The sequence below is a fragment of the Meles meles genome, chromosome 3 (assembly GCF_922984935.1).
Source record: "Meles meles chromosome 3, mMelMel3.1 paternal haplotype, whole genome shotgun sequence".
In the NCBI taxonomy this organism is placed as follows: domain Eukaryota; kingdom Metazoa; phylum Chordata; class Mammalia; order Carnivora; family Mustelidae; genus Meles; species Meles meles.
In genome coordinates, this window is record NC_060068.1 from 89,189,246 (window position 1) to 89,204,437 (window position 15,192).

A 15,192-nucleotide genomic window follows, 5' to 3' on the forward strand; every position below is an offset into this window, starting at 1 on the left:
GGTTCTGTGCTCAGCATGGAATCTGCTTGAGATTCTCTCCTTCCCCTTCATCCTCCCCCTCTGCACCTCCCACCCACTTATGTCCACACTGTCTCTCTCTTTCTCCCTAAATTAAATAAATAAAATCTTTTTTTAAAAAAAGGAGGGGTGCCTGGGTGGCTCAGTGGTTTAAGCCGCTGCCTTCGGCTCAGGTCATGATCTCAGGGTCCTGGGATCGAGTCCCGCATCAGGCTCTCTGCTCGGTGGGGAGCCTGCTTCCCTCTCACTCTCTCTGCCTGCCTCTCTGCCTACTTGTGATCTCTCTCTGTCAAATAAATAAATAAAATCTTAAAAAAAAAAAAAAAGGAAAAATTCTCATGTTCTTTCAGGTACTGTGCCTCTTGCTATCTTAGTATAAAATAAAATTTTCTTAGTTTTCATCTTTCAAGTGAATTTTTTTTTTATCTTGCAAAATCTTAATTGAGATGTCATGATCTTTATTATCCAAGTTGACATTTTAGATAAGAGATCTATTTGAAAACTCTTCAGAGCCTTTTCCGAGAATAGTTTAACATCTTGGGAGTATTTCCTATACATAGATTTATAGTCCCATGCTTTAGCCTGTAATTTGTGGGAAGTTAATGCCCTAGCAAAATTCCAATCCCCAGGAGTCCACTAGGTAATAAAGTCCTGTTAGCAGTGGGAAACTACCTTTCAAAATATGTTATTCTCTATAGGATAAGAAGGCTCTATCAAGGGCTGTACTGTGAATCTTGAGATTAAAGTTTTGGAAAAAATATCTTGAGCCCTTGACATTTTGGGTAGAGATTTTCAAGGCACTTTTAGCAAAAAGAGTTTCTCTAAGTTGACCTCTTATTGTGTTTTCCTAATAGAAACTATGAACATTGTCCTTTTCAATGACAGAATTTTCATTTCACAGTTCTTTCTAAACTTCAGGCTTCTTTTACTTCTGTCTAAAGTAAGATTTAGACCTAATAAAAATCATAAAAGATCAGGAGTATAGTCCAAGATTATGGATAATTTTTTTAGTAATCTCTTAATACGTTTTTTAAGTAATGTTTTTCTGTTTTAGTGAACACATTTTTCTTTGAATATGAAAATTTTTGAGGTATGGGATAGTATTTTAAGACCCTAAAATGTTAGTCCTACTGTTTTTCTAATATTAAACTGAAATAATATATTTAGGAACATACATTAAGAAACTGTCTCCTATAGGAAAGGAATGCTAAATATATAAATAATTTTCTCATAAAATAGAAACTGAAACTTTAAAGAAAATAGAAAGTACATTGAGTTGTAAGAACAGGAAAATTATATTATGATCTATAATACATGTTGTTTATCTTTTGTAATGTTTTACCTCTCTTCTAGCTCAGTAGTTCTCCAAATAGAGTTTAAAGTAGTTAAATAAAGTAAAGTAGTTATAGAGTAGATTTATCCAGAAGCATTTTTAAAGTCTAATAGAGGCACGCCTGGGTAGCTTAGTTGGTTAAGCATCTGCCTTTGGTTCTGGTCATGATACTAGAGTCCTGGGATGGAGCCCTGCATGGGGCTTCCTACTCAGCAGGGACTGTACTTCTCCTTCTCTCTCTCTGCCCATCCCCCACCCCAACTCATGTGTGAGCTCTCTCTCTCTGTCTCTCTCAAATACATAAATAAAAACCTTTTTTAAAAAGCCTAATAGAAATTATATATCTCCTTTTGTGCCTGGTGGAAGGGAGCATCCTAAAGAGGAACCCAAAGTAATCCTCTCAATGTTATAGCCTATGGGGCATTTCCACAGTGAACCAGTGAATTAAATATGTTACCATTTCATTTCTGAACTGTGTTTATTTGACATAAGGTTTTATAATGATGTTTTGAGAGTAAAAAGAGCAGTTGGGGAATAATAGCAATAAAAGTGAATGTTATACATAATTTTATCTTTGCTCTCTGGATTAATATATTTTTATTTCAAATATATGTGTTTTAAACTAAATGGTTCTGGTTTAATTTCAAAACTTATAATATCAGTAATGATGCTAGTCAGTGGTCATATATTTAAAAAACTGAAAAATTTGAGTATTTTCTTCAAAGAAATCATAGTAAAGAAGACAAGTCAGCTTTAAACAACATCTGAAATATGTCAGTTATGAAAATGACACCTAAGAGCAGCATTTGTTGAAAACCACATTTCCCTTTCATGCAGATGGGCTATATTGATGATCTGCAAATAGCATTACTAGATTGTTCTTTATGAATTTTAGAAATAACTCCCTGTCCTTACCCATGGTCTCTTTCTCTTTTTTTTTTTTCTTTTTAAAATGGTATTTGAATACTACAGTAGGTCTAGGAAGTCATCCCATGGTAACACTTTATTAATAATTGGTAAGTTTGTACAATTGTATATTCTTGAGTATAATAAACATATTTCCTTTCTACATATTCATCCATTCTCCCTACTCTTTTTTAAATAAATTTCAAACAGATTTTTTTAAAAAAGATTTTATTTATTTAATTGAAAGAGATCACAAGTAGGCAGAGAGGCAGGCAGAGAGAGAGAGAGGAGAAAGCAGGCTCCCCACTGAGCAGAGAGCCTGATGAGGGGCTCGATCCCAGGACCCTGGGATCATGACTTGAGCCAAAGGCAGAGGCTTTAACCCACTGAGCCACCCAGGCGCCCCCCTACTCTTTGATAATAATGAAATTTCTTTTTTTTTTTTTTTTTAAGAATTCCTTTTTAAAGATTTTATCTTTAAGCATCTCTACACCCATTGTGGGCCTTGACCTCACAACCCTGAGATCAAGAGTTGCAAGTTCTACCGACTGAGACAGCCAGATGCACCAGGGCATTAGTGAAATTTCTGCACATTGTTTTTTATAGATCCTAATTTTAAAAACTAAGTATTATTTATCCACTAAAATAAGAATTATAAAGAAAAATAAATGATTCTGCAAAATGGGTAACAGTATCTTGCACAAGAATCTCCTCTAAAATCTTCATCTTTTATGCTTCAATAGCAGAAAAACACCTGGGATGTCTTTAAAGTAATGCCGAATTTACATATACATATTTTATGGAAGAAGTAGACATAATTTTAGTCTCTACTTCTGATCAACTTGCTTTTTGCCTTCTTTCCTAGGAAGTGTGTAGAGAGCTCTGGTGTCTCAGCAAAAGCAACCGCTGTGTCACCAACAGTATTCCTGCAGCTGAAGGAACACTCTGTCAAACTGGGAATATTGAAAAGGGGGTAAGCTCAAATGATTTATTATCTATTTGACAAGTAGACTGATCCATTTCTGGTGTTGATATTCAACCCATAGGAAATCATGAATACTAATTTAAAATGCACTTGAGAAAATGGTAGATACGTTGCCTGATGAATTAATTGGTACATATAGATATCTGCACATTGCAACAGTTAGGAAATTACAGTGATTATTTATTTTCTAGCTCAATTGCACTTTTCTGTGCATATATGTGTATATATATACAATAATATATATACTATATATACAATAATCTTGTTGTCATATAATAAGTCTGCGTAGTCATAGAAGTTGAGGTTTCTTTCTGATAAATAATTCCCACAAATATATTTTATAACTAGAGCCAAACTAGAGTTTATTTAAAATTACAATATAAGAGAAAGGGCCAGTAGTAGAGAAATAAATAAACAATTTACTGAGCATAGAAATTGTAGCTAAATATTTTAGTTTGATCAGTCTAGTTTTCAAAAAATATCATTATTAAGAATTGTTCCAACAAATAAGAATAGTTTATGCTATTTCTGGAATTCTTTAGGAATTGTTATATATGTGAATTCTAGAATTTATTGCTACATACTGAATTTACAATAATATCTACTAGTGTCTTCTGTTCTCAGTTCTGAATTTGTCCATGTTAGCTGGGGTATTTTCAACAAAGATTATACTGAATTTCAGGTTACAATCTGATGTTTAAATAAAAGAATGAAAGCTTTTGGGCAGCTGTCACAGTTTTATTAATCCTTGCTGACGGCTTCATTTAGGACCCGTAACCTAGTGCCATGTTGATGGCTTTTCCATGTTGAGTTTGGAAATGTTGGTAAATTGTGCTAAATGTATGAATTGATAGGGTCATTTTTAAAGGATTAAGGATCTTTTTTTGAGACATTTTACGTAGCCAATAAAAATACAGAGACCTTCACACACTACCAAAAATTCTTTTTTTTTTTCACTGAAGTAATAGAAAATATTAAGAACTGCATTCTTGAAACAACAGTCTAGGTTTATTTTGGAGTCAGCAGTTCTTGTCAAAGACAAGTAGCAATTTACATCAATCTGTACTTAGAAAAAATACATAATAGTAAAGGGGAGAAAGTTACAGTGAGAATCTCTTTCTTTATTGGCCCTTGATTGATTGTTATTCTTTTTTTTTGATTGATTATTATTCTGTTGATCTAGTCCATGGGCCACAGTTTCTTTTTGCCGAGAATAATACTATCACTAAACTTGTTGACTCTTTTTATTTTACTTTATTTTTAAATCCCAAGCATAAAGAGTTAATTCTTTTAAACATCTCGTAGTCCTCCTACTAGCATTCCATAAAGTTATATATATAATCACTTCAAGTAAGGAAACCACAAGTAGTGGCTATCTGAGAACACATAGCTCAACCCCACTAATCATTTATATGGTAGACACATATTTAATATCTTATCATTTGTGCTTAATATTAGGACCCTCAAATGTTATATCTTACAGCTATTTGCATATATATGATAGAGGTGATTTTTTTTTTAATTACCAATAGTTTTGAGGGATACCAAGAAAACACTCTCAATAATATTAAAGCTAACAGTATCAAATTTAAATTTAGTAAACAAATAGAGATACAATACTTTAAAGCATACACACAAATAAGCACAGACAGGAGAAAGTGAATAAAATGGGACATATTAAGAAATATTTGATTTCTTAAGATTCACATTCTTTTTTTAGAGGTTGTTTAAGTAATCTTTACACCAAGCATGTGGCTTGAACTCATGACCCTGAGATCAGGAGTGCTATGCTCTTCCGACTGAGCCAGCCAGGCACCCCCAAATATTCACATTCTTAATTTTGGTTAATGGTTGTCAACTTTTTGATCCCTAAATCCTTTCTTCAAATGAAGTCTATAGAATTCTGATATGTACATTTGAAAAAATGGAAATACTCTTTTTTTAATTTTTAATTTTTTTATAAACATATAATGTATTATTAGCCCCAGGGGTATAGGTCTGTGAATCGCCACGTTTACACAATTTGCCTACCTCCTTACCTTGTCCTTGGACCCTTGTCAGCTTCTAACATGCCTCAACAAAACATCTTGGACTCCATGAAAAACTATTTAAGAACTTTGTGAGTATACAAAGTTTATGTATGAAGAGATCATTCATATTCACAACATCATAGTTTCATGTAGTCAATAGGTTGGATTTCACCATCTAAAATTAATCTACAGGACTCCAGGCTAGGGATAAAGCCTACTTTAAATAAATAAATAAATAAATAAATAAATAAATATACATAAGATTCATCTACCAAGCAAATAATAGCCATTCTTTCAGAGATGTGGAAGATCAATAGACAATTTATGAAAGTGACTAACAAATCTTAAATGAGTGAATGAAAAGAACAAATACATATGCAAACTTGAAAGGAAAAGGGCAGAGTGCTGGGAGAAGACCCTCAACCTATCTATTATTGTTAACAGTGAGTTTATGAAAAGGCTTTCAAAGTACCAGATCAATCTACATATTTAAGAGAAAAAATACAAAGACCTAGAAATGGAGGCTGACCCATTCTTTATTTTTTGGTTTTACTAACTGCACTTGCCATGTTATTTATTTACGAATTTTTGTTGATTTCAGTTATTTTTTTTTCTTAAAAGGGAAACATGTTTACTTTTCCCAAATACAGATTTTTCTCTTAAGGCTATATCTATTTGGAAATCAAACCAGAACTCAAAATAACAAAAAATAAAAAAAATAAAAAATAAAAGAATGAAATTAAACCAGAACTCAGAATTTTTACTCCAACCGAAACAGCATGCAAAGAGCTAGTGACACCGTTAAATTAGAAATTTCAATTGGTCTAGTCAATTTTGTGTGGCATTAAAATATAGTTGGCATTATCAATATCTATGATGGTGATGATGATGATGATGATGATAATGAAAAATTTTAAAATATTTATTTAAATATATTATATATTTATTTAAATATATTTAAATATTTTTAAATATTTAAAAAATTTAAAATATTATGCAGGCACATATTTGTTCTGTTTAATATTGGCAAAAATCCTGTGGGGGGTGGTGTACTGTTTTAACCCCATTTTACAGATGGGGAGACTAAGACTTGAAAGCCTAAGATTACGTAGCAATTTAAAAGCAGAGCTAAGACTGCAACCCAGATCTTTCTAATTCCAAAATTGAAACTTTGCCTCTCTACACTGCCTCTGATTTTACCTTACCCTCAGATAGGAAATTTTGCATAGAAAAAAGCAAATTTTTGTTGTCACAGAAATAAATGAGTCACTGAGCCTGAGATTGGCAGTGACAATGTACTTTACCCTTTAATGCCAAGTGGATTTTTCACTTATCTACCTGTAACAATTCATTATCTCAGGAATTACAATGAGAAAACACTGTGAGCAGAACATTGAGGTAAGAACATACAATTGTGTTACAATTGGCAAAATAATAAATCTCCACTTTAAAACAAGAGAGATCTGGGACTCCTGGGTGGCTCAGTGTGTAGGGCTTTCATTTGGCCGGGGTCATAATCCCAGGGTCCTGGGATGAGTCCCATATCCAGCTCCTTGCTTAGCAGGGTGTCTGCTTCTCCCTCTGCCCACCACTTCTCCTGCTTATGCTCTCTCTCTGACAAATAAATAGAGAAATAAAATCTTAAAAAGAGAGAAAGAGAGAGAGAGAGATCTATTTCAACACTTTGTGGAGATCTTGTAAGGCTGGAATAAGAAGATATCTCAGTAAACATTTTGTGGGCTTCCTTAGTGGGAAGGTGCCAATGTATATTACTAGGGCATCATCATTCATTTCCTTACTATTTTTCAACTTTAGATGATGGTGGGCAGAAAATTCTTCACCAGACTATCTTAACTGGCACTAACAAGCATAGGGAAGTATAAGCATGAGTGTGTGTGTCTCAGAAACATGAATGGAATACCCATGGCTGACCTCTGATCTTAACTTTGAATTTCAAAACTACTGTCTTCAAAAGGAACAATAAAAAACCTATATTCTATGTAGCCAGCAGGATAAAACCAAGGCTGCTCATAGTTTTTTGAATAAATACTTAAAAAAAAAAAGTTGGGGGAGGGGAGAAATATTGCTCAAGTGATAGCATAGACATATCCAGAGGACTGGATCCACAATGATCTCGTCAAACTCTGGCTGCAAAAGATATGGGATCCCTGCCCGGGGGCTCAGTTCCACAAATGTTCCATGTAAGCATGGGAACTGTTCCATGCACATTTAGCAGATGGAGTAAGAAATATGGCCAAAAAATTAAAAACTGATCTTTGCGTGAGTCCTGGGGGGTCTGACATCGCTATTACAGCCATTGGATGTTTGCCTGAATAAGCCATTCAAGTATTGAATAAGAACCATATGGTCTGAATGGATGTGCTCAGGGACAGTAGCATTAACCAAAGGAGGAAATTTGATGAGCCCGGACGGTGCACTGGCACTGTGCGTCCACGGGTCACACTCCTACAAATCAATCAAGATAGCTCTCAGCCAAAAGAACTTTCCTTAGTCATGGCATCAACAATAGCTCTTTGCACAGGAATCAGAGGGATGCCATACATGATAAAATAATAAAAATTTAGACTGTAAAAACTCTGGTAGTAGTTTTGGCATTGTTACTGAGCAGGATACTAAGGAAAATCAAAAATCAATCTTTGCAAGGTCTGATGATGACCAAAGAAGTTTCTAATACTTGGTTTACTGCCAAAAGGTTCATTTAATGATTCTACAAGACCAATTAGAGATATAGCCCAGTATTTAGGCCTACACCTACATAACATTGATTCCTAGTATCTTTGCATGGGAAGCATAGGACTGGATTAAAATAGGATTATTATATACCCTTTTAAAGCACTAGATATGTAATAGGACATTTGTAGCCCTAGATCTTAATTCACTTGAGAGTAGAATATATGTTTTGACTGGGTCCCAAACTATAAACACAGGAAGTGAAAAAACAATATTCTTTTCAATTGCTCTAGAAATTTAAATAGTATGGGATGACAAGTTCTGATTTAGAATTTGGGCTGAAATAAGCTTTTGCATTCCTGCACCTGCACAGTGGAAAGATAAGGCTTTTAATAGTGCTGTGCTCCAACTCTCAGCTTTTCTGATGTGGGAAGAATGTTCCGTATTGAATCACCAATATCACTTCCTTCAAAATCTTAGGATTTCCTTAGGGGCTCTCATTCCAGATGCTGGCTGAACCCAAAGTGCTGGCTATGGTACAAGATGTACCATAATCATAACATTAAATGAGTCTCATTAAAAAATATATATTATATATACTTTAAAATACTGTGTATACTCATCCTGAAATTTTGCATTGTGGAATTCTGACAAATTCTCATTTACATTGTCTGATTTGTAATATATCTTGTTTGAACATAATTCCCTGACGGATCATGAAATTGAGTGGTCCAATATCAAAAGACGTTGTTTATTAATGGGTAAGTGTTTTTTTAAGCAAACTTTTAAAGTCTCAGTGGAATGTATCATCTTTCTAGATCATTTTAATAGCATATTTATTTTATTTAGAAGGAATGTGAAAAGCAAGAATGAGCAATATGAGATTTTGCTCTTGAAATGTGATAGTTTTACTTCTATCACCTTTCTGAATCTGTTTTAACATACCTGAATTAGCGGGCGCCTGGGTGGCTCAGTGGTTTAAGCCTCTGCCTTCAGCTCAGGTCATGATCTCAGGGTCATGGGATCGAGTCCCACATCAGGCTCTCTGCTCAGTGGGGAGCCTGTTTCTCCCTCTCTCTCCGCCTGCCTCTCTGCCTACTTGTGACCTCTCTCTCTGTCAAATAAATAAAAAAATATTAAAAAAAAAAAAAAAAAAAAAAAACATACCTGAATTAGCAAAAAGAAGGCCAAATTTACCCATTTTATCCAGAAAATTTAGGCTGAAGTAACAAAACTGACATTTAGACCAGTCCAAAATTACTAGTTTGGATATAACCTTTGAGGCTGGTCTTCATCTGAATATTTAACTTACGTAGTATAAGAAATGAAGTAAAATTCTCTGCCTGTAAAATAGAGCTTTTACAAGTTTAGCAACTACAGATAGAAAAAAAAAGAAAATAGAAAATACAACACTCAAAATTCTCAGCTTTATGCACTTATAGGTTTTATATACTTCAAGTTGCTTTATTTGGTGTAATCTAATTATATTACTTATGATTTACATTAAAGTCTTGGTGTATATTGATTAATATAATAATCTAGAAAATTAGCTCAACTTGTTCCACATGAAGTTCCCTAGAAGTTTCTTAAAGTGTTTATTATTAAGTTAAATAAGTTTCTTCTCTAAAATCCATGTACTATGTTAAGATATTTACCAGTGCTGGAGCAGAGAAATAGCAAGATTTCCAAAGAAATCCTTTACTGTAGGTATAAGACAGGGAGAAACAAAATAAAACTCAAAAGACCATTTTGCCAGAGATCAATATCAACCAAGTCCTTTGTTAGATTTATAATTTCTTTGAAGGCATGTCTGCATAGAACTAATTTCTGAAGTTGTCCTAATTCAAATCACATTGGATTTGAAAACTAAAGTTACTCCCTATCTTTATAGGTAGGGAATCTGAAGAAACAAATTACTTGCTTTGGCTCAGGGATATTGCTAGAATAAGAACTCAGGTTTGTAACACAGACTACACAAGACTGAATTATCTTGTTAACTAATTAAGTTGTTAGCTGGTTATTAAGCTAAACACTAGCCTTTTGTCAACTGCTAGATGACTGATACTTACATTACTTTTTTAATTTTTCATTTTTTAGCCATTAATATTTGTTGTTTAACTTGATGATACAATTGTCTCTTATGTTATAACTCCATGGAATAGGTATAATTCAGTAGCATGAATTTTTGTAATAAAAGTTTCTGTAAGTGACTTATGAAATACTGCTGTGTAGATGCTAATTTATGATAAGAACTGAGGAACATCCTACAGACTAAATATTGTGTTTGTCTTTTACCTTAAGTGTAAGTTTTAAAAGGAAAACGAGTGAATTTATGTGACTTCTCTCCCTGCCCTGTATTTTGTAAGCATCTAGGAAATATATATAACAATATTATAAAATACTTTGGAACCTACCTCTTTCAGGATTCTTATGGCCTTCATCATTTCCCTGTCCCCTGAAAAATGCAAAAAATAAAGTTTTTATCTATAAATTATAAGAATACTCAAAGAGGTCTGAAATAACTTGTTGCTGTACAATTGTACTGAAGAGTTTTTATCTCTAGAGTTATTTTGTATTTTATGAAGTAAAGATAGTCCAGTATACTTTAAGTCTAATATGCTTGTAATATATAATCTTACACCTACATTGTTTTTTCCTCAGTGATTTCTGTGTATTTTGGACAGAGAATCCTTTTTCTGTCCAACGTGACTTTGGGAAAGTCAGCCTCCTTAAGGTTCTGATTTACTCCTATGAATAAATGAAGTATTTAGATAACATGAATTTCAAAGTCCCTCTGAGCTTTAGATGCAACTCTGTGATTATATAAAATAAATAGAAAATCAAATTTGAATGTTATTTGATATCAATAATGCTAAATTTCCAATGTGAAAAATGGGTAAATTTTAAGATTTGTAATTTTTTAAAGTGTTATGTGCCATTAATTGAAACCACAGGGAACAAAATCAGTAATTGTTGGTTAGTACTACATTGCTCAGTTAACTCCCATAGGAAAATAAATGCAGGCATAGATATTACTTGGCCCAAATTGTGACTTTTGTATAGGTGAAGGCCTAACACAATTGGGATATCATTGTACAAATGGTTGGTTTTCAAAATCAATTAAGTAAACTGTAGCCTGGCAGCTGAAATATTCTCTCCCTTTCAGGAGTACGTTATTAGTAGCCCTGCTCTCAGGGTTGATACTGTATTATCAGTTCAGCCAACTACAATGGTTCGCCATTTTGGACAGTTGTTTTTTTTTCTTCATGGTAATTTTCATAAAACAAAAATTTTCATAATTATCTTTCATAATATCCTACTTTAATATTTATTAGACTTGGGATCAGAATGCTTTGCCTTATAAACAATCAATTTTGGCTTTATCTTGCCTAATTTTTGAAGGACAAATAATAATTAATTGGCTAGTACTTCTCTAAAAAATTCCTTTATGTTGTTAAAACTACTGAAATTGGCTGAGTGCAACTACCGTGGAAACGAAGATGAATTTAACTTTTTGTTTACCCTTGGTATCTCCTTCCTTACATTTAGTAACCAGAATAGAGCACAGAATTCTATAATTTAAGTAATGTATTCATTCATTCAGTACATTTTTGTTGTGTATCTACTACCAGCTAGACATTGTTTTAGACAGTCAGCATTTCTAATAGAACATTCTGTGATGGGGGAAACATTCTGTATCTGCTCTGTCCACCATAATAAGCACTAGGCACATGAGGCTATGGATCCCTAGAAATGTGGCTAGTGGGTCTGAGGAACTGAATTTTGAATTTTAATTAAATTTGAATAGCATAGTTATGGCTATATAATGCTGTATATTAAATATATATGTATTTTTTTTTAAAGATCACAAGTGGGCAAAGAAGCAGGCAGAGGGTATGGGGAGAAGCAGGTTCCCTGCTGAGCAGAGAGCCTGATGTGGGACTGGATCCCAGGACCCTGAGACCATGACCTGAGCCGAAGGTAGAGGCTTAACCCACTGAGCGACTCAGGAGCCCCAGTATATTTCTATTTAAAAAACAAAAACAAAAACAAAAAACAGGCTCATAGAGGACAATTTGGTGATTGCCAGGGGTGGGAGAAATGGATTGACTGTTTTTGGCTTTGTCTTTTTAGTTTAAATAATTTTTTATAATAAAGGATATTAAAAATTCTGTCAACAAGTTAAAAAAATGCTGAGATCCATCAGCTATAGGAAGAGATAAATGTGTATCATTCACTGTGGAGAGAAACAAATCTTCCTAAGGGTGCTTATTGATTTCTTTCCATATTCTGGAAGATTTGTGTGGCCTTCCAAGAATTCAATATCATCATCATCATCCAGGACTGGCAGGAACTTAGCTTTCTCCAGGACTTTGGAAGGATATGAGTGCTGTCCACACCACATTTAGATCTCTGCAGTTGCATAAGCCTCTTTCCTACATGTGAGCATTCCATTTTAATAATGATACTAGCTAATTTTGTTGAAGATATAATATGAGACAACCAGTGTTCTAATCACTTTATGTACCCTACTGGAGGGATAGTATTATAATTCCCATTTTACAGATAAGAAAATGGAGAGCCAGAGAAATTAAGGAATTTGCCCAATGGTTACTAATATTTACAGAACTCTTACCACATATCAGATAATTTTTACTCCTGATGTACCATGTTCTTCACATTATGTTTTTTTACTCTCACATGCTATAGGCTTTATTATTATTTACATTTTTATTTATGAAGAAGCTCAGGTGCAGATAGGTCAAGTTATTTATTCAGTATCTCAGTTCTTATTCATGTCTCAGTTCTCAACTATCATGCTACCCTGCCTGTCAGGATATATTTTGCTAGAATAACTTGATTATTTGTGAGCTTAGATTCATTGCTGAATTTTCCCCTTCAAAGCATAGATGAATGGCCTAAAGTGAGGATGGTACTATGTTCAAAATTTTTAAAATAAGTAAATAGCCATATGTGCATCTCCTGGTTTTACATACTAATGAAATGAGACAAATACTAGAGAGGTGATTTGAAAAATAAATAGAATAATTTAAAATAGTGGTAAGTGCTAAGAAGGAACTAAAACAGGAGGATGTAATCTCTATTACACTATGGAGTTGGAGGTGGGTGGGTGAGAAGGAGTGGAGAGGTACCCTCTTTAGAATAAGGGTAGTCAAGGAAAAACCTCTCTGATGAAAGGACACTTGATTGAGACCGAATGATGAGACGACAGCAACATCAGTAATTGGGAGAAAAATTTTCCCAGAAGGACCAGCAAATGCAAATACCCAAAAGAGGCAACAAACTTAATGTATTGAGGAAAAGAAAGAAGTCCAGTGGTCTGGTCCAATCTGCTAGAGGAAGTAAGACTGGAGAAGGAGGCAGGGGTCAGATCACAAAGTCCACTCCTGACCAGAGTAAAGGGAACTAGGAAAGTACTGCAGTCATTAAGCAAAAGTGACATGATGTGACAATATGTTTTTTAAAAGACCTCTCTGAATGCTTACTAGAAAATGGGCTGATTATGGGTAAAAACAAGTAGAGGCATAGAGAACAGGTAAGAAGCTATTCCATTTGCCTGTTTTGTCTGAGGTGCTAGCCATGCAAATGGTGAAAAGTGAAAGAATTCCAGCTATGTGGAAGTAGTGTAATAAACTCATTACTTTCTAAGCATTGTGTATCAGAATCCTTTACGTTTTAATATAAAGTTGAATTTTTATGTAACAATCTGACATTGCTACCAGTTATTCAACTCTAATAATGTTTCTTATTGTTATTTATTATAAACAAATGACTTTCACAGCATCAGTATGGTTTGTCAAAATTTGATAATTCAGAAAATACACTGATAAAAGCCTAGCAATGCTTGTTTTTTAAAAAAGGCTTTCATTTTTACCATATTCTGCAAATAAGATTTATCATGTTAGAGTTATGAGCTGATTATGCGATGTCTGCGTCTTGATAAATTATTCCTGGCTCTCTACTTACATGCAATATGTGTGGTTGGTTTACTGCAGAGTAAAGCTGAATGAATTCCAGTACACATGTTCATGCAGGCACCATACACATGGCTAGTCAGTGTATGTAAGAGTTTTTTGTACCCTGTCCCTAGTATCTTGGCATTACTTTTATTATGTCTGCAGGGCTCATGCTGATGAAATGCCACAACACATTCTTTTACTAGTGTAGCCTCAACCAGCCTTTTTTTTTTTTTTTTTTTTTTTAAAGTAAAAGCAATTACCATCATAAAAATTCCTTACTGGGGAACTTTCCATATTGCGTTATCATTCCATGAGCCTAATAATAGCGGAATATAAAGAAAAAAATTTAATGCTAAAATATGTAAAAAAGACTTTTGAGTTCTCTTTAGTGAGAAACACTAGGGTTCTGGAGGAAGCAAAATAAGAAAAAAGGAAGTCAAGTCAAGCTTTCTAGACTTCTGGTACATCTTAGAGATTTATAAATCATTGCCTAGGTAAAGATAATTTGCAAATCACATGCACCTTCACCATTGTCTAAACACAGTTAAAGAACTCTCAGTCTGTTATCTATTGGAGAATGCTAATGCCTATAATTGGTCATTGCCTGACCCTTATGTATTTCTAACCTGATAGCTCTATCTGCCTAAAAGCTAATTCTGTGTTTTCTGTGAAATCTTGCAGTGGTGTTATCAGGGAGATTGTGTTCCTTTTGGCACTTGGCCCCAGAGCATAGATGGGGGCTGGGGTCCCTGGTCACTATGGGGAGAGTGCAGCAGGACCTGCGGGGGAGGCGTCTCCTCATCCCTAAGACACTGTGACAGTCCAGCGTAAGTAGCTAAAGTAAGCCGGAGCCAACAAAAAGACACAGTTGGAAATGATTCAAAGCTGTGGTTTCACATGTTATCTGTAAAAACGTTTCACTAGTGAGCCAAGTGTTTGTCTTCTGAACAAGCAATAGGCACAGGAGAGTGGAAGAGCCTTGTTAGACACTCTTTTTCTTCCTTCCCCCTTACTGTGCAACTAAAAATAAAAGAAAAAGAAAAAGAATGGCATTGTGTATCTACCCCAGGTATAGCCAGACTTGTAATCTAGTAATAATCAGATAGATTTCCCCCTCCGAAAACTACTGAATTATGGATGAATCCAGGTCTGCTCTTAGCCACATTACCATTATTCCCAGGAAACCTACGGTCTTTTCACATGTCACATAAAATTATTACTGCTACATTAGTATTAAAAGGACCAATG

The 15,192-nt window shown here is 34.2% G+C and overlaps 1 protein-coding gene across 5 annotated transcripts in view; it reads left to right on the top strand.

Annotated features, from left to right (window-relative positions):
• Window positions 1–15,192, top strand: part of ADAMTS6 (ADAM metallopeptidase with thrombospondin type 1 motif 6) — a 315,702-nt gene that overhangs the window by 209,848 nt on the left and 90,662 nt on the right. For 4 of the 5 annotated variants that reach the window (XR_006817804.1, XM_046000877.1, XM_046000876.1 and 1 more), the window contains exons 12-13: window positions 3,123–3,230; window positions 14,626–14,771. Coding sequence is in view for 4 of the 5 variants with exons in the window: in XM_046000877.1 (XP_045856833.1) it covers window positions 3,123–3,230; window positions 14,626–14,771 (254 nt within the window). In the remaining variant the exon portion in view is untranslated. The remainder of the gene's footprint in view (window positions 1–3,122; window positions 3,231–14,625; window positions 14,772–15,192) is intronic. The other variant, XM_046000879.1, reaches the window with a different exon arrangement.